General features: G+C 69.6%; 4 protein-coding genes across 7 annotated transcripts; 2 read left to right on the top strand and 2 right to left on the bottom strand.

Moving 5' to 3' along the window:
• The first annotated feature begins 521 nt into the window (after positions 1-521).
• On the top strand, positions 522-4,185 carry CAMK2N2 (calcium/calmodulin dependent protein kinase II inhibitor 2). The gene is made up of 2 exons (XM_083848349.1): positions 522-868; positions 2,868-4,185. The coding sequence occupies exons 1-2, from the start codon at positions 700-702 to the stop codon at positions 2,936-2,938; spliced, it is 240 nt and encodes a 79-aa protein (XP_083704475.1). The 5' UTR covers positions 522-699; the 3' UTR covers positions 2,939-4,185.
• EEF1AKMT4 (EEF1A lysine methyltransferase 4) lies at positions 4,076-8,159 on the bottom strand. The gene is made up of 3 exons (XM_083848348.1): positions 7,954-8,159; positions 6,586-6,869; positions 4,076-5,010 (listed from the first exon to the last, which is right to left on the bottom strand). The coding sequence occupies exons 1-3, from the start codon at positions 8,108-8,110 to the stop codon at positions 4,708-4,710; spliced, it is 744 nt and encodes a 247-aa protein (XP_083704474.1). The 5' UTR covers positions 8,111-8,159; the 3' UTR covers positions 4,076-4,707.
• A 28-nt stretch (positions 8,160-8,187) lies between these two features.
• Positions 8,188-10,987, top strand: ALG3 (ALG3 alpha-1,3- mannosyltransferase). Its single transcript, XM_083848344.1, has 9 exons — positions 8,188-8,374; positions 8,524-8,623; positions 8,728-8,875; positions 9,084-9,244; positions 9,336-9,456; positions 9,681-9,886; positions 10,058-10,135; positions 10,320-10,463; positions 10,565-10,987. Exons 1-9 carry the CDS (start codon positions 8,239-8,241, stop codon positions 10,752-10,754), a joined length of 1,284 nt encoding a protein of 427 aa, XP_083704470.1. The 5' UTR covers positions 8,188-8,238; the 3' UTR covers positions 10,755-10,987.
• Positions 10,988-11,064: 77 nt separating this feature from the next.
• On the bottom strand, positions 11,065-23,758 carry VWA5B2 (von Willebrand factor A domain containing 5B2). 4 transcript variants are annotated; one of them, XM_083848340.1, is made up of 22 exons: positions 21,660-23,758; positions 18,678-18,832; positions 18,359-18,520; positions 17,959-18,190; positions 17,698-17,852; positions 17,256-17,387; positions 17,024-17,148; positions 16,715-16,891; positions 16,522-16,632; positions 16,186-16,391; positions 15,994-16,108; positions 15,739-15,924; positions 15,455-15,629; positions 15,087-15,376; positions 13,808-14,033; positions 13,388-13,726; positions 13,182-13,319; positions 12,944-13,063; positions 12,693-12,770; positions 12,447-12,516; positions 12,119-12,227; positions 11,065-11,801 (listed from the first exon to the last, which is right to left on the bottom strand). In XM_083848340.1, the coding sequence occupies exons 2-22, from the start codon at positions 18,814-18,816 to the stop codon at positions 11,199-11,201; spliced, it is 3,888 nt and encodes a 1,295-aa protein (XP_083704466.1). In that variant the 5' UTR covers positions 18,817-18,832; positions 21,660-23,758; the 3' UTR covers positions 11,065-11,198. The 4 variants fall into 4 exon arrangements, 1 of the variants encoding a protein (XP_083704466.1); XR_014588043.1 differs by adding an exon at positions 20,452-20,961 and having other exon boundaries at positions 11,762-11,801; positions 12,693-13,063; positions 15,739-16,108; XR_014588045.1 differs by having other exon boundaries at positions 11,762-11,801; positions 12,693-13,063; positions 17,971-18,190.
• Between the last annotated feature and the right edge of the window lie 583 nt (positions 23,759-24,341).

The following is a 24,341-nucleotide window of genomic DNA, read 5'->3' as shown; positions in this document are numbered from 1 at the left end:
ATACCCCCAGGTGTTGGGGGGGGGGGCAGGTGAGGCTGCTCAAGGCCAATTTGGTGCAAGTGGGGCTTGGGTGGGGGGAGTATTGGGGTCCCTTGGGGCCGAATGACGGCTGGCTGCCCCACGGGGGTCAGCTCCCTCCTTCCTTGCCCCCCCCCAAAAAGCCCCCGGGGGGAGCGGCCGAGCCGTGGGGCAGGGGCACCTCGGGGCACCGCGCACCCACGCGTGTCCCCCCCCCCCCCAGTCTGCAGGCGACGACCCCCGCGCGTGGGGGGGGGGGCGAGGGCTCCAAGGCGGCGACGGAGGCAGACCCCAAAACTGGGGGAAGGCTGCGGTAATGGGGGGGGGGGGCACCCGGGGCCGCCCGTCCCGCGGGATGCTCCCGCCCCCTCCCCGGTCCCTCCGCTCGTCCCGGCCGCGCTCGGAGCCGCCCCCTCCCGCCCCGCCGGGGTGTGTGTGTGTGTGTGTGTTGGGGGGGGGGGTCCCCGCTCCCCCCGGATGCATGACTTCATCCTTCCGCCCGCCCGCCTCGCCTCCCCGCCGCCGCTCCGCCGCCGCCGCCGCCGCCGCCGCTTGGCCGGTGCAGCCGCCGCCGCCGCCGGTGCCGCCCGCCCGCCCGCCGCAGACTGGCTGCTCCCGGCCCGGCTCCGGAGCGGCTCGGCACGGCACGGCACGGCCCGGCCCGGCCCGCTCGGCCCCGCCATGTCGCAGGTGCTGCCCTACGGCGAGGACAAGGTGGGGCGCTACGGCGCCGAGCCCGAGGCGGGGGAGCTGCCCTTCAGCTGCCGCCTGCAGGACACCAACGCCTTCTTCGGGGGCAACCAGGGCAAGCGGCCCCCCAAGCTGGGACAGATCGGCCGCGCCAAAAGAGGTACCCCCCCCCCCCCCCCAACACCCCCCCCTCGGCTGTCACCCCCCCACCCCGCCCCAAATCCCTGCGGTGTCCCCGGGATGCGGCTGCCCCCCCCCAGCATCACCCGGACCCCCCCCCCCCGGCTCTGCCCCGCGGCATCCCCAGCGCTGCCCGCCCCCCCCCCCCAACCCCCCGGCATCTCCGGGACCCCGCGATCGCAGGACCCCCCCCCCCGACCCCACTGCAGGCAGGGTGTCCGTGTCCCCCCCCCCCCCCCCCGCCCCGGAGCTGCCCCCCCGTCTCCTGCAGCCATGGGCTGCCCACGGGGCTACCCCAGGTACCCCCCCGGAGCTGCTCCTCGGCTCCCCTGGGGTTGCTGCACACCCCCGGGGCTGCCCGACACCCCCCCCCCAGCCCTACAGACCCCCCCCCCAGCCCTACAGACCCCCCCCCAGCCCTACAGACCCCCCCCCAGCCCTATAACCCCCCCCCAGCCCTATAGACCCCCCCCATCCCCATACCCCCCCCCCATCCCCGCCTGCCGCAGAGACCCCCACCAGCAGCACCGCTGCTGACCAACAGCCCCCCCCCCAGCCCTACAGACCCCCCCCCAGCCCTACAGACCCCCCCCCCAGCCCTACAGACCCCCCCCCAGCCCTACAGACCCCCCCAGCCCTACAGACCCCCCCCCAGCCCTATAACCCCCCCCCCCCCCAGCCCTATAACCCCCCCCAGCCCTATAAACCCCCCCCCAGCCCTATAGACCCCCCCCAGCCCCATACCCCCCCCCCCATCCCCGCCTGCCGCAGAGACCCCCACCAGCAGCACCGCTGCTGACCAGCAGCCCCCCCCCGGCTCTGCTGCCCCCCCCCCCAGCTCCATGAAGCTGGCATGTCGTGTGTGCCCCCCCCCCCCGCTTTGCTGCTTGCCGCAGAGACCCCATCAGCTTCAATCGGGACCCAAATAAACGCCCCCCCCCCCCCGCCCCCCCGATGTGTCACCACCATCCGTCACCCCGGTGCCTTGGGGAACCCCGACCGCAGCCCCTGCCGTCCCTGCAGCCCCCCCCCCGCACCTGCTGGGGGGGCCCCACGGGGACCCCCCCCCAATTCCCGTCGTGAGCTGCAGGGGCAAAATTGGGGGGGGGGGGGGACACCCAGAGACCCCCCCCGGCACGAAGACACCCCGTGTCCCCCGCTCCACGCCCCCCTTTGCGGTGCTGATGGATGGGATTAGCGGCCCCCCCCCAAGGGGATTGGGGGGCAATTCCCCCCCCCTCGGAGGGGATTGGGGGCAATTCCCCCCCCCCCAGCCTTGGGGGGGTCTGGCTGCTGCCCCACTGATGCTGGCGGTGGGGGGGTTCTGGCCAATCCGCCCCCAGGGTGCTGCTGGGGGGGCTGCTGACCCTATACCCCCCCCCCAGGTAGAGATGCTGGTGGGGGGGGGTCCTGCCCAGGCGGTGATGGGGAGGGAGGGGGGGGGGGGATGCTGCGTAGCCCCCCCGGTGGGGGTGCTGATGTGGGGAGGGGGGGCTCTGGGGTGATGCCGTGGGGGGGTCTGTCTGTCCGGCAGCGCGCTGGGGGGGTCTGTCCGGCCCCCCCCCACCCCGTGCTGATGCTGCCTGCGGGAGGTGGTGGGGGGGGGGGGGTCCATCCAGCAGCGGCTGGTGCCCCCCCCGCTGGGTCATTACCCATTCCAGTCCTGTTGCTCGCAGCAGCGCCTGCCGCAGCGCGGAGGGGGGGTCCCTTCCTGCCCCCCCGCCCCCGCCATCCACCCACAGCCGGCCGCGGGGAAAAGGAGAGGGGGGGCACCCCCTGCCTGTCCCCCCCCCCATCACCCCATTCCCCCCCCAACCCCTAGGGGGTGGCTGTAAGGGGGGGGGGGGGGGCGCATCCAGACCCTCTGCGGGGAGAGGAGGAGGAGGAAGGGGGGGGGATAAGGGAGGAAGGGCCGGGCGCTGCCCCCCCCCCGCGTGTCCCCGCACCCACCCGCGTCCCCCCCCCGCGTGTCCCCGCAGTGGTGATCGAGGATGACCGGATAGACGAGGTGCTCAAGGGCATGACGGAGAAGTCGCCGTCGGGGGTATAAACCCGGAGCCGCCGCCAGGACCCTCGGGCCCGGGGGGGGGGCACAGACGAGGAAAGAGAAGGGGGGGGGGCGCTGGGAGGCCATGCCCGCGGGCCCCCCCCCCCCCCCGAGGCCCCACGGGGGGTGCAGCAAGCGGGGAGAGAGCGGGGGGGGGGCCACACCCCCCCCCGGACCCCCCACACCCCCTCCATACGCTCCCACCGGCTTCGGGGTCGCCCCCCCGGGCCATGCACTTTACCCCCCCAACCCCCCGCAGCGAGGGACCCCCCCCTCCAAAAAAAAAACAACAAAAAACCCACACAGTGGGGGGGGGGCACGGAGCTGAGCGGGGCCGGAGCGGGCTCGAAGCCGCCCCCGGTGCCATTTTTTGCTCCATCGTTTTTTGCATGAGCTTCGGTGGCCCCCCCGGGCGCCGCGTCCTGGTGCCGAAAGGGTCACCCCCACTCCGGCAAACAGCTTCTTTTTAAAACAGAAAAACAAACAAAAAAAAAACAAAACAAAACACAAAAAAAACTTTCCTCATATTTGTATTTTTATATCCGAATATTTGTTAAAAAGAAACAAAACGAGCCGCTGACGGCGAGGCGTTGAAGTAGCGCATCGGGGGGGGGGTAAAACAAAATACAAAACGCAAATGGTTCATATTTTTTTCCATAAGAAAACCGAAAAAAAAAAAAAAGAAAAAAAGGGGAAGGTGAAGAGAGAGAGAGAGAGAGAGAGAGAAAAACCCACGGTCCCCCCGCCGGCAGCAGGACTTGGGGAACGTCGGTGGGGTCCGCACGCGCCATCCATCCATCGCCCCGCATCCGCCGCTGCCTCCCTCGGGAGGATTTTGGGGGGGCCTGGGGCTTCGGGGGGGGGGGTGTTGGGGAGGTTTGGGGGGGGGAGCGGGGAGGGCAGGGGGGGCCGTTCCTGAGTTGTCGTTTTTAATTTTGTACTTTAATTTAATTTTATTTTTTAAGAAGCTTCTCGGGGAAGGGGGGGGGGTGGGGGGGTCTGGTGTGCATGAGAAACTCGTCATCTTTTACGATAACCTACGAGTGGCATTTATGGAGACAACAACGCAAAAAAAACCAACACAACAACAACAAGAAAACAAGAAAAAAAAAAAGAAAACACACAAAAAAAAGAAGAAAAAAGATACTTGTGTCATGATGTTCTACGAATGATCCATTGTAAATTTAAATGCCATTTTTCACTGTACTGGTGAACAAAATGCGACGAATAAAACACATTCATGTACCGACGGCAGCCCGGCACCGCCTGGTCCTTCTCCCCCCCCCTGCTTCACCACCACCCTCCCCAGGATTTGGGGTCGCCGGTTTTGGGGTCCGACCCCGGAGTCCTTGGCGGGTTCCTGGCACTGGGGGGGGGCACAGCTGACCCACTTCGGGCTCTCGCCAGAAACAGCGGCTCTTGTGCCCGGTGCATATTGCACCGCCGCCCCTCCGCGGGGGTGTCCCCCCTGTCCCGCCTTGTGGGGGGGGACCCGGGGGCCACCCCCCCCCCCCGAGACGGCTGCCTGGAATTAAACCCGCTCCGGCTTCATTACCGGCCGCAAAGCCCCGAGCCCTGGCTGCTCTCCAGAGGAGCACAGCACGGGGAGGGGGGGGAAAGGGATGAGCAAGACGTGGCCCTGTCTGCCCCGCTCCCCCCCCCGCACAAGGAGCCCCCCAGGAGGATGAGGAGAAGCCCCCCCCATCGCTCACACCCCCTAAATCCATACAACCAAGGCACAGAGGAGGCGGGGGGGGGTTTGCCCCGCCAGGTCACAGCTGGATGGCCAGCAGGTAGTCCTCGTCCTCGTCCTCGTCCAGGGGGGGCGGCGGGCTGGGGGGCGCGGGGGGGTGCCAGAGCCGTTCCCCCAGGGCCAGGTCGGAGGCGGCCAGGGGCTGCCCCTTGCACATGACGTAGAGGAAGTAGTGGAAGGCGTCCCCGCAGGCGGCGTCGCGGCAGGCGGCGTGCCGCAGGGACCAGCCGAAGGCCTCCTGCGCGTAGTGGGGGGCGCGGAAATGCGGCTGGGCGAAGGTGATGGAGAGGAAGCGGCCCCCCGGGCGCAGCACCCGGCTCACCTGCGGGGAGAAAGCGCCGGGACCGGGCCGGCAGGGTTTTTTGGGGGGGGGGAAACACGGTTAGGTTCGGCCCCGCAGACCCGTCTCCATCCCCCGAAAATCCCCCTTGTACCCCCCACATCCCAAACCCCTCCATCCCATCGCCATCCGGCACCCGTGCCGCCCCCCCCCCCCCAGGGTGAAAGCCCGAGCCGTTTTGAGCCCCGACCCTTTTAATCACCATTTTCTCCTGGCTGGAACTAAGCCCCCGCTAATAGGATGGAAAAGAACATCAATTTTCTTGCTTGGCTTTATCCAATGTCAAAAGGCTTTTACGGCCGGCGCTCGCGTGCTCGGCATGCAAAGGCAGCGCCTGGGGGGCGGGGGGGGCAGCCCCTAGCGCCTCCCGCGGGGCCCTGCGTCGGCACCGGGGGGGTCCGACCCCAAAAACTTAGTGCCTGTACCCTACACCCCATTAACACAGCACTAACGGCCCCCGCTTGGGAAGGGAAACCTTCCCATTTGCCTGGCCAAAGCGGGGGTCCCCCCCCTTCGCTCCCCAATAATCAGGTTTGGGGACCAGCCCCGTGGTGGGTGCCTCCCCGGGGGTCCTCACGTCCCCCCCCGGCCCCCAGGGAGGGGGGCAGCAGCTGATCCCGTTACCGCGAGGGGCTCCCTAAGAGGATCGCGGGCAGCAGCCGGGGGGGCGCCGGCGTGGGGGGGCTGCTCGGGATGGCGGTGCCATAACGGAGGTTGCCAGATCAGGGTCGGGAACGAGATGGGGAAGGGGGGGCTCAACGCGGACCCCTCCTGCCTGGCACGGAAACAGCGCCCTGAGTGTTGGGCGGGGGTCCCGCATCGCCCCAAAAAGCCATGTGTTAGGAGGCTGTGAACCCCCCTGGCCCCCCCATGAGAAGGGAGCAGGGGGTGGGATGAGGACGCCGGCCCCAGGAGGACCCCCTGTGGGAATCAGCGGGGTCTGGGGCACGGCGCCGTGCCCTGCGGTGCTGGGGGAGGGCAGGGATTGAGCAGAGGATTAAAGAGGGAAAAAAAAAAGAAAAAAAAGAAAAAAAAAAAGCTAAATCCTCGCTGTTTGGCCAAGTGACAGGGACTGGCATGGCCAGGATGCCGAGGGCAGCCCCGCTGCCCGCAGCGTTCGGGGCCCTGGGCTCAGCCGGGCAATGCCTGAAACCGGGGAGGCGCGAGGGGACGAGGGGGGGCTCCCAGCACGCGCCCCCCCCCCGCCACGGTGGCTTCATCCCAGTCCCCACTGCCAATTAGCAGGGACCCGGAGGCATCGCCCGTCCCCGTGGCAACACCACGGCCCTGTCGATACCCCGCTAACGAGATCGAAGATGGGGGGGGGGGGGGGGGGGCACAGGATGTCACCTTCCCCGGGGCTGGCAGCACTGCGCCCCCCCCCCCGCGCATCCACGCACGGGGACGCATCCTGCCCCCGGCGCAGAGCATCACAGGGGGCAAACAGCACCGGCTGCGGGGCTGCCGGGGAGGGGACGGGCATTTTCCCCGTCCCCGTCCCACCACCACCACCCCAAACGCCCCCCGGCTCCGGCGCTCGCGGCCGTGCCGCCGTACCTCCGCCAGCACCCGGTGCATCGCGGCGGCGGCCCGGGGCGAGACGCGCCAGGGGTCTTTTTCGTCCGCCAGCAGCACGTCCAGGGTGCCCTTCTCCAGCACCGCGTCGAAGGAGGCGTCGGGGAAGGCGAGGGCGCGCATGTCCATGACGGCCCAGCGCAGGCGGGGGCAGCGGGCGTAGCGGGCGCGCATGGCCTCGATGCAGGCGGGCGAGAAGTCGATGCTGGTGACGTCCCGGTAGCCCCGCTCGTGCAGCTCGTAGCTCAGGGCGCTGGTCCCGCAGCCTGCGCTCAGACGGGGGCGGGTGCTGCTCAGACTGGGGTCGGGGGGGGGGTTCCTGGTCCTAACTGGGGGGTCTTGACAGAGCTGGGGGCTGCCGTGTCCCAACTGGGGGGTCCCAATAGGGGTGGGGGCTTCCTTGTCCTGACTGAGGCATCCCAAGAGAGCTGGGGGCTTCCCTGTCCCAATGGGGGGATCCCAACAGAGATGGGGGCTGCCCTCTCCCAACTGGGGGGGTCCCAATAGAGCTGGGGGTTCCCTGTCCCAACTGGGGTCCCCAATAGAGCTGGGGGCTGCCCTGTCCCAATGGGGGGATCCCAACAGAGCTGGGGGCTTCCCTCTCCCAACTGGGGTCCCCAATAGAGCTGGGGGCTGCCCTGTCCCAATGGGGGGTCCCAACAGAGCTAGTGATTTTCCTGTCCCAACTGGGGGAGTCCCAACAGAACCTGGGGCTACCCTGTCCCAATGGGGGGGTCCCACCTACCCCAGCCAGGCCCCAAGCCAGGAGTTTCCTGTCCCGCTGGGGGAGTCCCACCTGAGCTGGGGGCTTCCCTGTCCCAATTGGGGGGGTCCCAACAGAGCTGGGGGCTTCCCTGTCCCCATGGGGGTGTCCCACCCGAACCAGAGGTTTCCCTGTCCCACCTGGGGGGTCCCCACCTGAACCCGCCTCTTGTGCCCCCCCCCCCCCGGTCCAGGGCCCAAGCAGGGGACACAGAGGTGTCGGTGACCCCAGCACGGTGCCACCGGGGGGGGGTCACACACCCACACGGGGCGGGGGGGGGGTGTCGTTAGCAGCAGCGGGCTGAGCCGCTAAGGGGATCGGCGATTCCACCCCTAATCCCCCCTAATCCCCCCCCCCACACCTAATCCCCCCCCCCGACCCCCCCCCAGGTGGGATTATCACCCCGGTGCCGCCCTGCCGGCTCCCTCACAGCCCCCGGGACCCCCCCCGGTACCTCCCGGGACCCCCCAGGACCCCCCCGGGATCCCCCGGGACCCCCCGGGACCCCCTCCGGTACCCCCCCAGGACTCCCCGAAGACCCCCCCGGACCCCCCCCATAGCCCCGGGGCGTGGGGGGGGGCCCCTACCGAGGACGAGGACGCTGTCTCCGTGCCTCAGCTCTGCCTCCAGCAGCTCGCTGAAGCGGCCGAAGCCCCCCAACCACTCCCGGGGCTCGGCGGCCCCCTCCCGGTACCGCTCGTCCCAGTAACGCCTCTCCCGGTACCGGGGGGGGCCCGACCGCATGGCGGAGGCGGTGCGGGGACGGGGGGATGGCGGGGGGGGGGGAAACACCGGGCGGCTTCCGGGCTGCGCCTCGTCCCGGCGGGTCCGGCTGGAAACGCGGCCCCGGCGGGGGGAGGGAGGGCGGCGGCATGGCGGCCGTGCTGCGGCGGGCATGGCGGGGCCGGCGGGCGGCGCTGCTGGAGCCCCGCTACACGCCGCTGGTGGCCGCCTGCCTCTGCCTGGCCGAGGGGGGGGTCAACCTGTGGGTGATCCGCAGGGTGCCCTGTGAGTCGGGGGGGGTTTAATTTTTTGGGGTGGGGGTTATTTTTTTTTTATTATTATTTTTTTTTGGGGGGGGGTGGGGGGAGGCCGGGGGCAGCCTCACAAGGCTCACGCTCGCTGCCCCCCCTCCCCCTTCCCTCCCCACCCCGCAGACACCGAGATCGACTGGAAGGCCTACATGGCCGAGGTGGAGGGCTTCGCCAACGGCACCCGCGACTACACGCAGCTGCGCGGCGACACCGGGCCGCTCGTGTGAGTGGCGAGGCCGCGGGGAGGCCGTCCTCCCTGGGGAGGCAGCGAGGGGTCCGGCCTCTAACCCCCACCACCACCACCACCATCCCCATTTCTCCCCGCAGCTACCCGGCCGGCTTCGTGTACGTCTTCCTGGGGCTCTACTACGCCACGGGGCGAGGCGCCGACGTCCGCCTGGCGCAGTACATCTTCGCCGGCCTCTACCTCCTCAACCTCCTCCTGGTCTTCCGCATCTACTGCCGAACCAACAAGGTGCCCGGCCGGCCTCCGCGGGGCTTCCGCTGGGTGGAAGGGGTGGTGTGGGGTTGGGGGCGGGGGGCTGGAGGGGCTCGGCAGTGGTGGGGTGGGCTGCTGGTGGTCTCCGTGTCCCCTGGTGGTCTCCGTGTCCCCTGGTGGTCTCCGTGTCCCCCAGTGGTCTTCGTGTCCCCTGACGGCCTCCGTGTCCCTCTGTCCCCGCAAGGTCCCCCCGTACGTTTTCTTCTTCATGTGCTGCGCCTCCTACCGCATCCACTCCATCTTCGTCCTGCGGCTCTTTAACGACCCCGTGGCCATGGCCATCCTCTTCCTCGCCGTCAACCTCTTCCTGGAGGAGCGCTGGTCCTGGGGCTGCCTCCTCTTCAGGTGCGGGGCTGCCGGGGCTGTGCTCGGCGCCGGGGCCTTGCCGGGTCACCCCCGGTGGGAGGCCGCAGCGGTAACTCTGCTCCCCGCCCAGCCTGGCCGTGTCGGTGAAGATGAACATCCTGCTCTTCGCACCCGGGCTGCTCTTCCTCCTCCTCAAACGCTTCGGCCTCCTGGGCTGCATCCCCAAGCTGTGCATCTGTGCCCTGCTCCAGGTAGGTCCCGGCGCCTGAGTGCCTGAAACCCCCCTGTGGATGCGCTGCGGCCCCGGCACCTGCCCTGGCCCCACGCAGCGAGCTGGGCCTTGCTGAAGAAGCAAATCCACGGGGCTCCAGCCTCTCCCCGCCGCCCCGTGCGGTGCCGGAGGCCTCGGGAGGTGTTGTGGGGTGATGGAGACCTGGCTTGTGGCTGCTGCGAGGTGCTGGTGCGTGTCCGGCAGGTGGTCCTGGGGCTGCCCTTCCTGCTGGTGAACCCCGTGGGGTACCTGAGCCGCTCCTTCGACCTGGGGCGCCAGTTCCAGTTCAAGTGGACGGTGAACTGGCGCTTCCTCCCAGAAGAGGTTTTCCAGAGTCGGGCTTTCCACGCCCTGCTCCTGCTGGCTCACCTGGCTGGCCTGGGGCTCTTCGCGCTGCACCGGTGGCACAGGTGAGAGCCGGGACTCCCCGCGGGGGCTGGTCCCTCTCAGCCTCCCCCCGTGGGGCAGGATACAGCCCCCGTGCCCCCCCAGAGATCTGGGGTTGTGTGGGGAAGCTACTGCTCCGAGAGGGTCAGGCTCACGGGGGAAAGCTGAGACCACCGTTTGTGCTTCCCTCTCAGGTCCAGCGAGAGCATCCTGTCTCTGCTAAAGGACCCCGCCGACAGAAAGCACCCATCCCCTCCGCTGAGCGTCAACAATATCCTTTGGCAGGGCGGGCAGCAAGGAGAGGGGGGAGAAAGCGGGGCAGATTTTTAGGCTTGGCCTCCACAGGCTCCCTTCCACCCCGCCGTGAGGATGAGGTGTAAGGGAGCTGTGCCGCCGGGCTGGGGAGCCGTTGCGGGATCGCGCCGTGTGCGTTCATCGCCTTAATGCCCGCGCACAGATCGTCTTCGTCCTCTTCTCCTCCAACTTCCTGGGCGTCTGCTGCAGCCGCTCCCTGCACTACCAGTTCTACGTCTGGTATTTCCACACGCTGCCCTACCTGCTGTGGTGCACCCCGACTGCCAAGCTCGCCCACATGCCCAAGTACGTGCCGGCACGAGTCGGGGCCACACGTCGCCGGGGCTTTGGGAGCCGGGGGGGGGGCTCTCGTGTCTCCCCTGCTGACCCCCAGCTTCTCCCCACAGGGTGCTGCTGCTGGGTGTGATCGAGCTCTGCTGGAACACCTACCCCTCCACGGTCTGCAGCTCCCTCTCCCTGCACATCTGCCACGGACTCGTCCTGCTCCAGCTCTGGTACGGCACGGCCCCGCTGCCGGCCCCGCACGTGCCCCAGCCGAGCAAGAAGCCCGCTCCCCTCTCCAAGAAGGCGCAGTGAGAGCGTGGCCGGCCGGACGATGGGAACGGGCTCTGGGACTGCTCCTTCTGCCTGGTCTTCTTCCCACCCAGCTCCCAGGCTGCCCCCGCTCGCCCCGGGAGGACCCCGAGCCCTGGAACTGTGCGAAGGGGGCAGTGCAGGGACCCCCCAGCGGGCAGGACTTCTCCAATAAAGGGGGCTTCAGGAGCCCTTCCCCAGCCACAGTGTCCTCGTGCTGTGGCAGCGCCAGGAGAGCTGTGCGTGAGCCTGTCCCACCTCCAGGGGTTCCTCGTTCCCTGCCTGCTCCTTCCCCCGGGGGATGGCTGGGAAGGGAGCGATGCTCTCCAGGGCTCCACCGAGCCCTGGCGTGGGCTCAGCAGGGCTGATGGCTCCCTGCCCGTGACACAGACACGCACACAGGCAGCAAAGAGCCAGGCGTCTTTATTGGGGCCCCCCCTCGGGCCATCACACGTTGTTGGGGTTGTAGCACAGCATGTTCAGCTTGATGTTCTCGTCCCAGTGACGCAGCAGCAGGAACAAGTGCCTGGCTGCCCCTTTGAGGCAGCCCACGTCCACGCCCTCGGGCAGCCGCTGCGCCTGCAGCCACGCGTCCGCCTTGGCCGCCACCAGCTCCCACTCCTCGAAGAAGCCGGCGCAGCGGTGCTCCAGCCACGCCAGGGCCACCGCCGTGGCCCAGCTGGCGCTCTCCAGGTCCTCCGGGCCCGCATCCTGCCAGCTGAGGCCGGCCTCGGAGGGGGCGGCCGAGTGGGGGCCGGTGTCGGACTCGGAGCCGTGCCCGCTGTCCGCCTGCGCCCACACGGCCGCGCTGGGCACCTCGGAGCAGGTGCTGTGGGACGGGGGCGAGCCGGGCTCGGGGGCTGCCGCCGGCTGCTCCTCGGCGGAGGCTCCTGCCCCGGGGCTGCTCTTGGCCACCGGGGACGTGGGGCTGAGGCTGGCGCGGTGGGAGGCGTACGGGGAGGCCCGGCGCAGGCGGTCCAGGGGGATCTGCACCACCTCGGAGAAGCTCTCGGTGAGCTGGAAGGGCCCCCGGGCTTGCTGCAGCTGCACCTGCAACGGGGGGGGTGGGAAACTGGAGGGTGGCACGAGGGGACTCAGACCCTCTGCAGTCCCAGTACGCACGGTTGGGGACTGCCCAAATCTCCCCCCTCCAAGAGCCCGCAGAGGCCCCCAGGGCCATGCAAGGACACAACAGCGCTCGTCTGAGCCGCTGGATTTGCATCCTCGGCTGTTTCGGCCAGGCTGCTGCAGCTGGCGAAACCGAGCATCTGCCCGGGGTGGCGCAGGTGTGGGATGCGTGACCCAGCGCGGGGGGGGGGGGGGGGGGGGGGAACCCTGTTTGACCCCCCCTAGGGACGGGTCCCTACCAGCGGGAGGTAGTCGTGGCTCGCGCTGGTGCTGGAGCGCTCGCTCTCCGGGCTGAGGCAGTGCGGGCGCAGCGCCAGGCTGGGCCCCCTGCGCCGGCTCAGGCTGAACCTGCCCGGGGCAAACAGCGCGTTAACGGGGCAAGGGGGGGGCCCCCGTCCGCTGCCAGGCTGCCGCAAGGAAGGGGCTGGAGCACTGACCCCCACCACCCCACGTATGGCACAGGGGACGGCTGACCCGCAGCCCCCAAGGGGCGGCGCTGCCCCTCTCCCCGTGCCCTGCGGGGTGCTGCGTCCCCCTGCCCCGGGGCGCGGTGCGGGGCGGCCTCACCTGGAGCCAGCGATGCTCTCCGTGGATTTCTGGGAGCCCATGGAGGAGGTGGAGGGGCTGGTTGGGGGCCCTGGAACGGGAAAAGCTGAGCGTGGCGGGGCCGTGGTGCACGTGGAAGCGTTCATCCCGCGTGCCCTGACCGGTGAGGGGGTTCGGGGCACGGCGGGTGCCGCACCTCGCGGCTGCCAGCGCCGCGGGGCTCCACCGGTGACGGGGCAGCCCCTGTCCCTCACCCCCTGGACGTACCGTTAGTGCCGTTCTGCTTTTCCCAGCCCGAGGTGGCGGAGGAGACGCTGGCTGGAGACCCAGGGACCTCGTCCCTCTCTGCAAGACAGCAAAGCCCCGAGGGCACCGCGTCTGCCCCGTCCTCGTGGCACGGAGCTGCTGCCCCCTCCCCAGCACGGGGCAGAGATCGGCATCTCCTCCTGGAGCCTTATGACTTGGGGGCAGGTCACCAGCAGTTCTGGGGACACCCCGCAGTGCCCAGAGCCCCGTACCTGTGCCAATGAGAGCCTCCTCCTGCTCCTCCACGTCCCGCTGCCGGCCCAGGCTCGCCGAGCCACTCCGGTGCCGCCAGCTCCCGGCCGTGCCCGTGCGCGGGTGGCTGGCTGAGCCGGCTGCAAGGCACCACGCCAGCTCAGCCCGGGCCGTGCCCGCTCCCCTCCTCTCCCGCTGTCCCTTTCCCATCCCGTCCCCCCCCCAGCTCCGCGCCAGGACCCCCACGGCCCTTCCTACCTCTGCCCCACACCTGCGGGGCCGCGGGCAGCGCTGCCCGCGTGGCTCCGTCCACGGGCACCACGCAGGTGTAGAGGGAAGGCACGTTGCAGGCTTTGCTGGTCTGCATGGCTTTCAGGCGAAACCGGCGGGCGAAACCTGCCCAGAGGGGGCCGTTAGCGGGGGGGTGACGAGCAGCAGGGACCGGGACGGGGACCGGCACCCACCCTGCTCCAGCTCGGCCTCCCGCTGAGCTGCCGTCTCGCTGTCCCGGATGACGGAGCGTGCCGCCAAGCCGTGCAGCGGCTTCTCCCCGTCCACGCCCGCCCGCCGCGGGGGCTCCTCGCTGCCCGTCCCGTCCCGGGGCCGCAGCAGGGACTCGAGCGAGGCCGTCACCTCCCAGGACACGGGTTTGCCGGCCCGCAGCCCGTGGATCACCACGTGGCAGCGCAGGGGCAGGCAGGGATCGCCCTGGCTGGGCTCCCTCGCCTCGGGCGACGCGCTGAAGAGGTAGGAGGGCTCCACCAGCATGTCCCAGTCCAGGTGGGTGGGCGAGAGGAGGTTATCTGAGCGGCAGAGGACGCGGGCTTGGCATGGTGGCTCTGTGTGACGCTGAAGCCGCCCTCGTACCCCACGCCACCACTCACTCGACTCCCCCACGCTGTGCTGCAGCCGCGGCGTCTTGGGGCCCAGCTGGTCCAGCCGCCCCTCCAGGGACTGGTTCCTCTTCTGCGACACCTTCTCCAGGGCCCGGCAGAGCCGGCGTGCGTCCAGCTCCCCGTGCGGCGAGGAAAAGCTGCGGCCGGCCAGGGCGGCTCGTGCCAGCGCCTTCTGCCGCCGCGCCAGCTCCTCGGTGCTCAGGGCCGCCGGTACCTGCGGGGAAGGCTCACAGCGAGCCGGTGGTCACCGGCAAAGAGCCCAGACGGGGCCCGGCCGTGCCAAAACGCGACGGGGCACCCGCAGCCCCAGCCCCAGCCCCGCTCTGCCCTGCTGCTCCGCAAGCTGGCACCCGCGACCCGCCAGCCTCCCCGAGCAACAGGCGATGCTCGCCAGGCGCTTAACGCACGTGGGAAGGACTGACTGCACCGAGACGGGGGTTTGCAAACACCTGGCTCAGGCCGACGTGGAGACGGGAGGATTTCTCGGTGATGTTTGAGCGTGCGGGGGCTCAGTTCGGCTGCCCAAGGCTGGAGCACGCCCTGGCGCCTGCCCGGGCTTCAGCCTGGAGCTGGGGCAGGGCAGCGGCACCTGGCTGCACGTCACCCCAACAGCACGGGGGGATCGTTTACGCCACGGGGAAATCACTTACGCTTGACATTTCAGCTGCAAAGGCCACCAGCTGCCCGTGCTATTGTGCAGCGGGAGCGGGTTACCTAAGCCGCGCCAGGAAGGAGCGGCAGGGTGTCCCGGAGCCGGGTGACAGCTGGCCTCACCTGGCCTCGGGGCCGTCCTCACCCTGCTACCGGGGAGCAGCCGCGACCTGGCTGGATTTTAAACCCAGCCGTTAAGCAGCCGGGATGTGCCCGTCGCTAATGAAGCCTCATTCGCCTTTGGCAGAGGGCTGAGGAAGCCGGGCAGGAGCCAGACCACCCTCTCCCTAGCTTGGCAGGCTCGGTACCTGGTGCCAGCCCAACTGCTTTCGCTTGATTCCTGCAGCATCGACGAGGACCTGAGCTGGCTGAGGCTTCGCTTAGCCGGACGGCTGCCTACCAGCCCGGGGAACGGGAGGGGACCGGCTATTTGGTCCCCCAGCTGTCCGGTTCCAGCGGGACAAAACCACGCGAGGAGCCTCCTGGCAGCACCCAGAGCTGCACCCTGCTCGCAGTCCAGCCTCCAGCCCGACAGCCACGTGTCCAGGCACAACGGGGCAGCGAGACCCCAGCTACGCAGGGACCAGCCCCAGTGCCGCGGGTGGATCAGCCTTACCTTGACGGCAGCCGGGGCCGGGGCCGAGGGCAGCGGGGCGGATTTGGTGGAGGACTCGCAGAGGGACAGGCTCTTCTGGCCCTGCTGGGAGGCGGCGTCGGGGGCCAGGGAGCCTCCCTCGGGGGCCACGTCGCGGGAGCCGGTGGACTCGCTGCTGGTGGAGCTGCAGGAGAGCAGCCCCTGGCTGCGGTCGGTGCTGACGGAGCAGTGCGTCAGGACGTACTGCTCCTGGATGTAGGATGGCTGGTAAATCCGCTTCCAGATGTCTCCTCCCGAAACGAGGTCCGTGCCTGCCCGGCAAACGGACACCCCGTCAGGACGCTGCCCCCGTGCCACCCCCACTGCTCCCGCTGCTCGTCCCCACTCACTGCGCTCCGACTCCTCCGTGCCACCAGCCGAGACCTCCAGGGAGGCCTCTCCGGAGCCCGCGCTGCCTCGGGACGGCTCGCGGCGCTCCCCGGGCACTGGCGGCCGCGTCCCCCCGGGACTGGGCACCTCGTCCTGCGAGGGGACAGCCGAGCCCCGGCGAGCCCTGTCCCGGCCCTGGTGGAGAGAGGGTCCTGCCATCAGCCCCGTCACACAGAGCCCGGTGGCACCGCCACACAGGGGGCCAGAAATGTGCCGGGGAGGTCTGCAGGGCCGCCGGTCTCACCGCCGGGCGCCTGTCCCGGAATCGGGCGATGCTGTACAGGGTGCAGTAGCTGACGAGGCGGTCACCGGGGTACAGGGCCGCGATCTCGGTGGGCGAGAGCAGGGCCTCGGTGCTGTCGGGGACGTACCAGTCGATGGTGATGTCGCTGACGGCCGGCTCGATCGCCTTCTTCAGGGACTTGATGAGCTGGGGCGGGGAGAGGAGCTGGCATCCGCCCCGTGGTGCCCCCATTCCCTGCCCCGCGCTGGGCCCTACCTTGGGCTGCAGCCTCTCGGCCGGGCTCAGGAACTCGGCACGGCCCCGGCTCAGCTTGGCCATGGCCGTCAGCAGCCGCCGGCACGCCCGCGGGCCCATGCCGAAGCTGAAGCACCTGCGGGAGGGAGCCATGCACCGAAAAACCCCGTTTTTGGGGGGGAAAAGCGCCGTGCCTCCGCCGCGGTGCCGTACCTGGCGGTGCTGGCCTGCCGGCGCACCAGCTGGAGGATCCTGCCCGCGCCGCCCGCCGCCGCCGCCGCGGTGAAGAGGAAGAGCTGCCGGGGGTAGCCGTGGTGCAGGGGCTGCGCCAGCGCCCAGCTCAGGGCCGCCAGGAGGTCGGGGCCGCCCGTGGCTGCCCGCAGCTCGCCCAGGTGCCGGCTGGCGCGGCACAGCGTCTCCTGCCCGCACGGACAGACGGACGGCTCGCGGGGACGGACGGGAGCCCCGTGGCCACCTGCCCGTGGGGAAGGGGTCAGGGTGGGGAGGACGGAGGGGGCCGGGGGCTGTGCTTCCCCCGGCAGCACTCACGTTGCTGCAGAGGCGGCTGGAGGGGAAGAGCGGCTGGACGTCGGAGCCGAAGCCGGCGATGTTGAGCAGGGTCCCCGACGGGAGGCTCTTCAGGGCCACCAGCAGAGCTTCCTGGGGTGGCGGCGGGGATGGGGAGCGCTGCTAAGGACCCGCCACTCGGTGAGAGCCCCCAGCCCTCGCTGCCCCTCCTCACCTTGACCTTGTCGACGTCGGGGCCGCTCATGGTGCCGCTGCGGTCGACGAGGAAGAGGACCTCGCGGGTGACGCTCTGCAGGTCCCCCGGGATGGGCTCCACCGCCGGGCAGAAGTTGAGCATCAGCACGGGGTTGGGGAAGATGTCTTTGTGGAAACGCTTCTGCACAAAAGCCACCTGCAAGCCCGGAGGGAGGGCGAGGGGCTTCCTCGCACCCCTCAGCCCCACAAAGCCCGCACCGGGGTCTTCCTCACGTCCCCCCCACCCCGTTGTCCTCCCCGCGGGCTGGCGGTGGCCGTGCCCCGTCACCTGTCTCTCGCCGCTGCCATCCTTCCTGGCTATCCGCGCGTAGTCCCGGCGGCTCCGGATGTGCGCCTCGTACTCGGGGTAGCTCATGGTGCCTTCCTCCATCACCAGGTGGGGCTGGTGGGGCTCTGGGGGGCAGCGGGGGCTCACAGCCACCCCAGGCCCAGATGCTTTGGGGGGGCCATGCCCAACCTCCCCCAAACCCGCGGCTTTTCCAGGCGCCGGCAGCCCTTACCGCAGGGGTAGAGGATGATCTCCACGTCCCTGTCGTAGCGGTGACGCTCAGCCAGGGTGACGCAGGTGGTGGTGGCGGAGGTGGCCCAGGGCTCGGCGTCGGCACGCAGCGCGTGGGTCGGGCTCTCCAGGCCTGGGGGGGGGGGGGAGACACAGAGGTGGGGGCAGCCCCGGTCGGCTCCGGACCTGGCACGGCCACGGGCCCAAGGACGCCACTCGCCTGCCAGCGCTGATGGGATTACCGCTGCCGGCGGCCAGGAGCACCCCGTCTGCCCGACACCCCCCGCAGCCTCCATCCATCCATCACGCCTCCGCCGAGGACAGGACGGAGGCTGCTGACTCAGAGCCTGGTGGCAGCGGCCCAGAGCCGTGGCCCTGCCAGGTGTGGGGCGATTTGGGGAGGGGGGGGGCTCAGCCCGCAGCCCCCGCGCTCCCAGCCCTACCTGCCAGCAAGCAGGGGCCCTTCACCAGCAGCTCGAAGGCGAACTCGTAAGGAAAGGGGTTGCGGGGCTGTCCCCAGAAGACATCCGTGCTCTCCGCAGGGGCCGCGGGGGCAGGCTGGCTCCGTGCGCCGGGCCCCCCGAAACAGCTGGTGGGGCTGCAAGGGGAGTGGGGTGAGGGCAGCGCCGGGGCCCCCGCGCCTCCCCTGCACCCCCGGCGTCCCCCCCCGGGACGGCAGAGACTCAGGAAGCAGTGAAAATCACCATAGGGCCAACCTGTCGTCACACAAGCTTCCCGGCTCGCTCTCACGCTCGGGGGCGGCGGCGACGCGGGGCGCGAGGACCGGGGGGAGGACGAGGCGCAGGGCCCCCCCCGGCAGCGTGGGCAGCTCCTGCGCCGTGCGCAGCGTCACGGCCAGGCTCTCAGCCGGGCCCAGCGAGCCCGTGCTGATGACGAAGGTGGAGCGCTCGGCGTCTTCGTCCAGGACCAGGTGGCCTGGGCAGAGGGGGAGCAGTGAGGAAGAGGAGCATCTCCGCCACCCTCCCGGAGAGGGGACGATGGGATCTCCAGTCCCAAAGACCCCCAGGTATTGGGATGGCCTGGCTGGGGCTCGCCAGCCCCTGGTGCCCCCCCACCTTGCCACGCAAACCCAGCAGCACTCACCGCCGGCACAGCGGCGTGGCCGCCCGGGGCTGGTGCGGCACTCGAGGCAGCAGTCCTGCGCCCGGTGCCGGCTCTGCACCTGGAAGGTGACCCGCCGGCTGCCCGCTGCCGCCTCAAAGCCGGCCACCACCTCCGACTCCTCCAGCGGGTAGATGAAGACGCCTGCGGGTGGGAGAGAGCCCCGAGGCAGAGCCAAGGCAGTGCCCCAAAAAACTCATCCGAGCTGCAGGGCACGCGCGGTGCCCTTGCGAGGTAAAGGGGCTGGGGACGGGGTGCTCCCCAGCACGGGGGGTTTTAGGGTCCCTGCAACCCCTCTTACCTTCCACGGGCTCCTCGCGGGGGTTGGTGTACACGAGGTGGGCGGCGATGCTCAGGGCGTAGCCGTTGGCACAAGCCTTCACCCTGGAGCTCTTCAGGGGCAGAGCCTCCCAGGAGGAGAGCGCGTACAGACCCGGCATGGTCCCTCGGTGCGGGCTGCCAGGAAGGGGGACACGCTCGTCATCCCCACAGGGGGATGGGACACATGGACCTGAACCCAAATCTGTGCTCTGGAAATGGGGTCTGGAGCCGAACCTCAGCGCTCTGGAGCCGTGGAGCCCGCAGGCAAGCGGGACTCCTAGGCACACAGCCACACGCGTGTCCCCATCTCTCGGCCACCCCAAAGCAGCCTGGCGGCTCTGGGGCCTCCCCAGCCCGTCTCCCCCGCTGGCTGGGAGAGGAGCATCTGCTGCTCCCATCTCCATCCACCCACAGAGGTTACCAGGGCAATTTGTTTAAAAAAAAAAAAAGATGCGAGAGAAGCCCGCAGCGTAACTAGGACAAAACAGAGTGCGGTGTTTGCTGGGGGGTTAATAATTAACAACAAGGTCAGCACTGCTCTGAGGAGCGGCACGGAGGGGAAGGCTCTGCAGGGAGGGGACGATGCTCTGCCGCGGGGCAGGGAAGCTTGGCACGGAGGTGCAGGTGTGATGCCGTGGGAGGAGGCTGCTCGGGATGCCTTGCAACTCACAACGCCCCGGAGCAGCATCCCAAACCGCTGCCCGGGGTCTGCCCAACTTCTCCTCATCCCCTGCCGCCACCAAGTCTCGTGAAATATTCAGGGCAGCCTGCGTGGCTCTGCACCCCCCCCCCACCGCATGCCCTGCCCGCCCCAAGCATCTGGCACCAAGCAGCCGCGTCCCGCCGCGGGCTTCAGCGCGTGGCAAGGACAAGGCCAGGTAGAAGCAAACCATCTGGTCCCCCCGCCCCGGCGGCCTTCGCCCCAGGAACAGCTCGTGCGGGCATCGGGAACACGAGGCCGGGTGCCCTCGCCCGAAGGGTGCCCCGGTTGGAGCATCCTTGAAGGCAGAGCAGGGCTGAACCTCGGGAACAGAGCCGGGCACGGGGCAGGGAGCCCCCAAGGGGCTGTGTTAGCCACGTGGCTGCATCCCAGGAAAACGAGCCCATCGGGCCAGAGGGGAGCTGAGCGCACCCGGATTGGCACCTTGGGGTGGTGCTGGCACGTCCCCGTCACCCTGCACCCCTCGCCACCTCCAGCCCCAAGTGCCAGGTGCCCCCGCCTGCTCTCGCATCACACAGGGGGGCACCCTGCCCGCAGCACCCAGCCCGGCTCTGGGGACCTGGACACCCCCTGCCCAGCTGCCCTGAGCCATTACGGAGGGATTTCACCCCAAAGCCCTTCCATTCGTTCCCAAGGCACCTGGCTCAGCGCTCAGCAACGCGCCTGCTGTTTGCCGTGCCGCCCCCTGGCCGGGGCACGCTGGCTTGTTTACTGGGCTTACAGGAGAAGCTGTCCCGGCTGCTTTTTATCACTCCTCATTGCATTTACACTGCCAGGGTAAACAGGGCCCATCTGGCCCTGCCGCGCTTCCCGCACGCTGCTCTAAGCCCCGAGGTAATGAATAAAACCAGGCCCGCAGGTCCTCGCCCCGGCCTCGGCCCCCGGAGCAGCAAATTGTCCCCGGTGCCAGCGCGGCATCGCCAGCGGGGCCCCGCTCGCCACCTCCAGCACAGCCACCGGCACCTTCACAGCCCCCTCCTCATCCTCCCTGCCCACGGAGCTGCGATGAACACCAAGGCGAGAAGGAGCTCACCCCTCGGTCCGGATAACTTCGTGTCTGCCCTTTCCCCTGCGAGCGGGAGGACTTGTTCCAGGCAGGCTGCTGCTGAAAGCAAGGCGTGCGCGGTGCCCGAGCTCACGGGGCGGCCGTCGGCAGCCGGGAACACCGGCACAGCTTCCCCTGCTGCACCGACGGCTTCCTGGCCAGGGCCAAGGGGGGTTCAGCCCGGACAGGGGCAAACCCGGTGGAAATTTCCACTGGAGATGAGCGGTGACAGTGGCACACGCCTGCGAACGACCGGGATGGGGGGGCTGGGTCCTGAGTCCCTGCGGCAACACCCCACGGAGATCGCATCACCTGCTGCCTGGGGGCACTGCCCCGTGCTTTCCTCTGCCTGCGGGGCAGCCCCGCGTCCCTTAGCCGGGACATGAGGCCCTGGGTGCAGGATCTGTCCCAGCAGAGCCACAGGAGCAGGGGCAGTGCTGCTGCCTTTGGGGCACGCCACGTTGCGGGGAGCCCAGGGCAGTGGGATTTCCCCAGAGGCTGCAAAAGGCAAAGGGCACCACGGGCGGGGGGCTGCCCGGAGCCGCGCTCAGCTGGGCTGCCCCCAGCCCTGACCCCCAGCCCTCAGTGCTCTCCTCGCGGCTTTCCCTGCTGGGAAGTCTGAGCGGAGCAGAGCACGGTGCGTGCAGGCACACAGACCGTGTCCAGGACAGACACTGCCCCCTTCAAAGCCCCCTGCCCACCACAGCACACGGTTCCCAGCCACGTTGCTGCTGGCTCAAAGCTCCCTCTTGCCCCCCTCCCCAGCTCTGCCCCCCTCTCTGTCCCGTCCTGCTGCTCTTCCCTCCCCTGAGCCACTAAAACCCCTGGAAAACCGCAGCCCCGTGCCAGGGAACGGGAATTACTTCCCTTCAGTGCACCCCCACAAAAGCATCCCAGCCCCACGGACCCCCCCCCAGCACGGGACGTGCCAGCAGGGCAGCCCTGCAGAAGGCTCCCGCTGCCCCTGCGGCCGCGGGGTGTTTATGGCACAGCCCACAGCCCCGTTGTTGATGCCCTGGGGCATGGTCCTGCAGTTATTAAAGCCACCGGTGCTGGCTTTAAAGTCCTGGTGGTCTCAGCGCTTTCACGGCCCCGCTGCCCGGTTCCCTTCTAACCCCCACCCCCGCAACCCAGAGCTGCCCCACAAGCAGCTGCGTGAACCCAAAGCACCCCGGTCCCGCTGCCCCAGGCCTTACCTGGAGGACGAGGATGACACAGGGGCTGCGGGCTCAGCACCCCAAGGAGCCGTCCGAAGCCTCTGCCCGGAGTGGGGGGGGGTCTTCCCCTTCGGTGGGGGTCCGCACACCCGGGGCCGAGCGGTGCCGCCGCCGCCCCTCCTGCTGCAGCTCCTGCTCTGGCACCGACTCCTTCACCGCCGCTGCTCCATCCCTCGCTCCCTGTGCCAGCAGCCAGGGCTGCTCCAAGCCCAGCCTCGTTAAAGAGACACGATCCCCGCCACCGTGGCCCCGGCGAGGGCTGGGAGACGCGCTCACGTGTGGCACCGGGTGGGGTGGGGGGGTCCCAGGGGATGGCCGAGGGGACCAGGCACGGGTGGGTGTCACGGAGCGCTGAAGCAGAGCATCCGCCCCAAACGCGGACACCGCGGGGACCCACGGAGCCTGCACGTGGCACGGGGGGATCCCAGCCCTGAAGAGCAGGAAAAAAGCTGGGGGGGAACTGGGGAGAGCTCAGCCTTTGGGTGAAGAGCACAACAAATAGTCTGCCGGGGAGGGCGCGGGCGGCCAGGAGATGCTGGCACGGGCAGGACGCGTCTGCTGGAAGGGAGATCCTGCTGAGCACAGACTGGGGCGCTGGGAGTCCCCCAGCCACCACCGCCTGAGCAGGACTGGGCAAAAAAAAACAGCAGATTTGGGGCTTATCCCTGCACTGCCTCTTCCAGGCAGCTCCCTCGCCGTGCTGCTATAGATAGAGCTGTGCTGCCGCTGCACTTTTTATAGAGCATGCACGGGGGAGGCACCGTCCTCTCGTGCAGCACCAAACCCACCGTTGCAGCCGCACCAAACCCAGAGCAGAGCCGAGCTGAATGGGCACAGAGCAGGGAGAAGTGGCAGCGGCGGGGCGAGCCGTCCCTGGTCCTCAGCAGCAGGTGATTTCGGAGCAGAGCATCGGCTGGATCTCACTCCCAAACCATTGCAGGCTTCGGGCTCCTCGGCACCGGATTTGGAGGCGGTTGCAGAAGCAGCAAAGGATGAAAACCTCTGTTGGAAGACGCCTTTTGCCGCACGTGGTACCGCAGGGCACGCTTCCTCCTCCCGGCTCGTTACACTGCACTTTAGCCAGCACAATTAGCTGGTGGAGAGGCACTCCGCGGGTCCCCTGGGTGCCTGCAAGAGTGCACCGAGCCGTTCCCTTCCCCTGCGCTGGAGGCTCCAGCACGCCGCCTCCTCTCCCTCTTCTGCACAGCGCTGAAGCGTGCGGCTGCCCTGCTTCCCTGACGTTTAGGGCTGCAGTGCGAGGGGGCTCACCGTACATTTCCCCGTGCCGGGTGCCACCCCATAACCACACATTCCCCCGTGCCGGGTGCCACCCCAGCGAGCTGCTGCAGGCACAAGGCGCCCTGCAGCGCGCGCAAGGCTCCCGCACCCACGGCAAGCACCGCGACCGCTCCAGCGCCGGCAAAAAAAAAAAACAAACCCGCAAGCTTTGATTTTTCTCGGAGATATTGTTTCTAGGCCAAAGCGACGCTAAGAAAAGCTTCCAAACGCGAGCGCTGGGTTGGTGCCACCAGCTGGGGCGACGCGGGGCTCGGGTGCAGCAGAGGCTGTCAGCAGCCCCCGGCGGTACGGCGGGTGGATAAATGCAGCCGTGCCCGGGCTCGGGGATGCAGCGGTGCCCCCCGAGCCGGCCGGCAGCCCCGGGGAGAGGCCGGCTGCCTCCATCCCAGTGCTCGCAGCAGCGTGAGACAACAGCCGGGCGCTCCCTGTTCTGCACAGTCACTGCTCCGCCGCTGCGGCCAGGGAGCAGCCCTCGCTGCGAGGCTGGAAACAGAGCTGAGAGAGCTCGGTGCAGCCGAGCTGGGAGTTGAACCCCACAAGTGTGAGCCGGGGTGGGCCCGGCAGCCCCGCTGGGCACCCGCACGGCCCGGTCCCGCTGCCGGCTGCCCGGGGAGAGCAAACCGAGGGCGAGCCCCAGCCTGGGCATCGCTCCCCAGATCTCCCCGTACCTCGTTGTGGGCTTAACGAGCTGCGTTATCACCCAAAGACAGGGCTGGCAGAGCCCCCCCAGCTGCTCCTAAATCACCGATAAGCCCTGCAAATGTAGGGCTACCCGAGGGACCAGCCCGAAGGCCGAGGGGATGCCGGCTGCGCTCAGCACGCCTGCGGCTCCTCGAGGGGCACAAGCACCCCCCGAGCCGAGCCTCGACCCCCACCCCCCACCCCGGGGGGCTCGCAGGGACGGATCGGGGCTGCCCCAGCCCCAGCCGGGGGTTCCCGGAGGACACCGGGGGGGGCGCAGGGTCGGGCACGGGCGGCTGGGGGCAGCCGAGCTCCGGCGGCGCTGCGGGAAGCGGAACTCGGCGGCGCGGGGGAGGCCCCAAGTGGGAGCGCCGGGGCCTCGGGGCCGGCTCGGGACCGGGGTACCGGGGGTACCGGGCCGGGGGTACCGGGGGGTGCCGGGGGGGGAGGTACCGGAGGGGAAGGGAGGGGTATCGGGGGGGAAGGAGAGGGGTGCCGGGGGGGTATAGGGGGTACGGGGGGGGGGGGGCAGAGCCGCAGCAAACCCCCGGGGATGGGGGACCGGGAAGCGGGACGAGGACCGGGGATGGGGACGGGGAGGCCGGTCCTGGGGGGGGCCGAGGGGCTCCCGGTTTCCATACGGTGCTTCCCCCGCCCCGCCCGGGCGGCTGCTTCCCTCTA

This window comes from Anser anser (genome assembly GCF_964211835.1).
Source record: "Anser anser genome assembly, chromosome: 9".
In the NCBI taxonomy this organism is placed as follows: domain Eukaryota; kingdom Metazoa; phylum Chordata; class Aves; order Anseriformes; family Anatidae; genus Anser; species Anser anser.
This window is presented reverse-complemented; position numbering and strand designations above follow the sequence as displayed.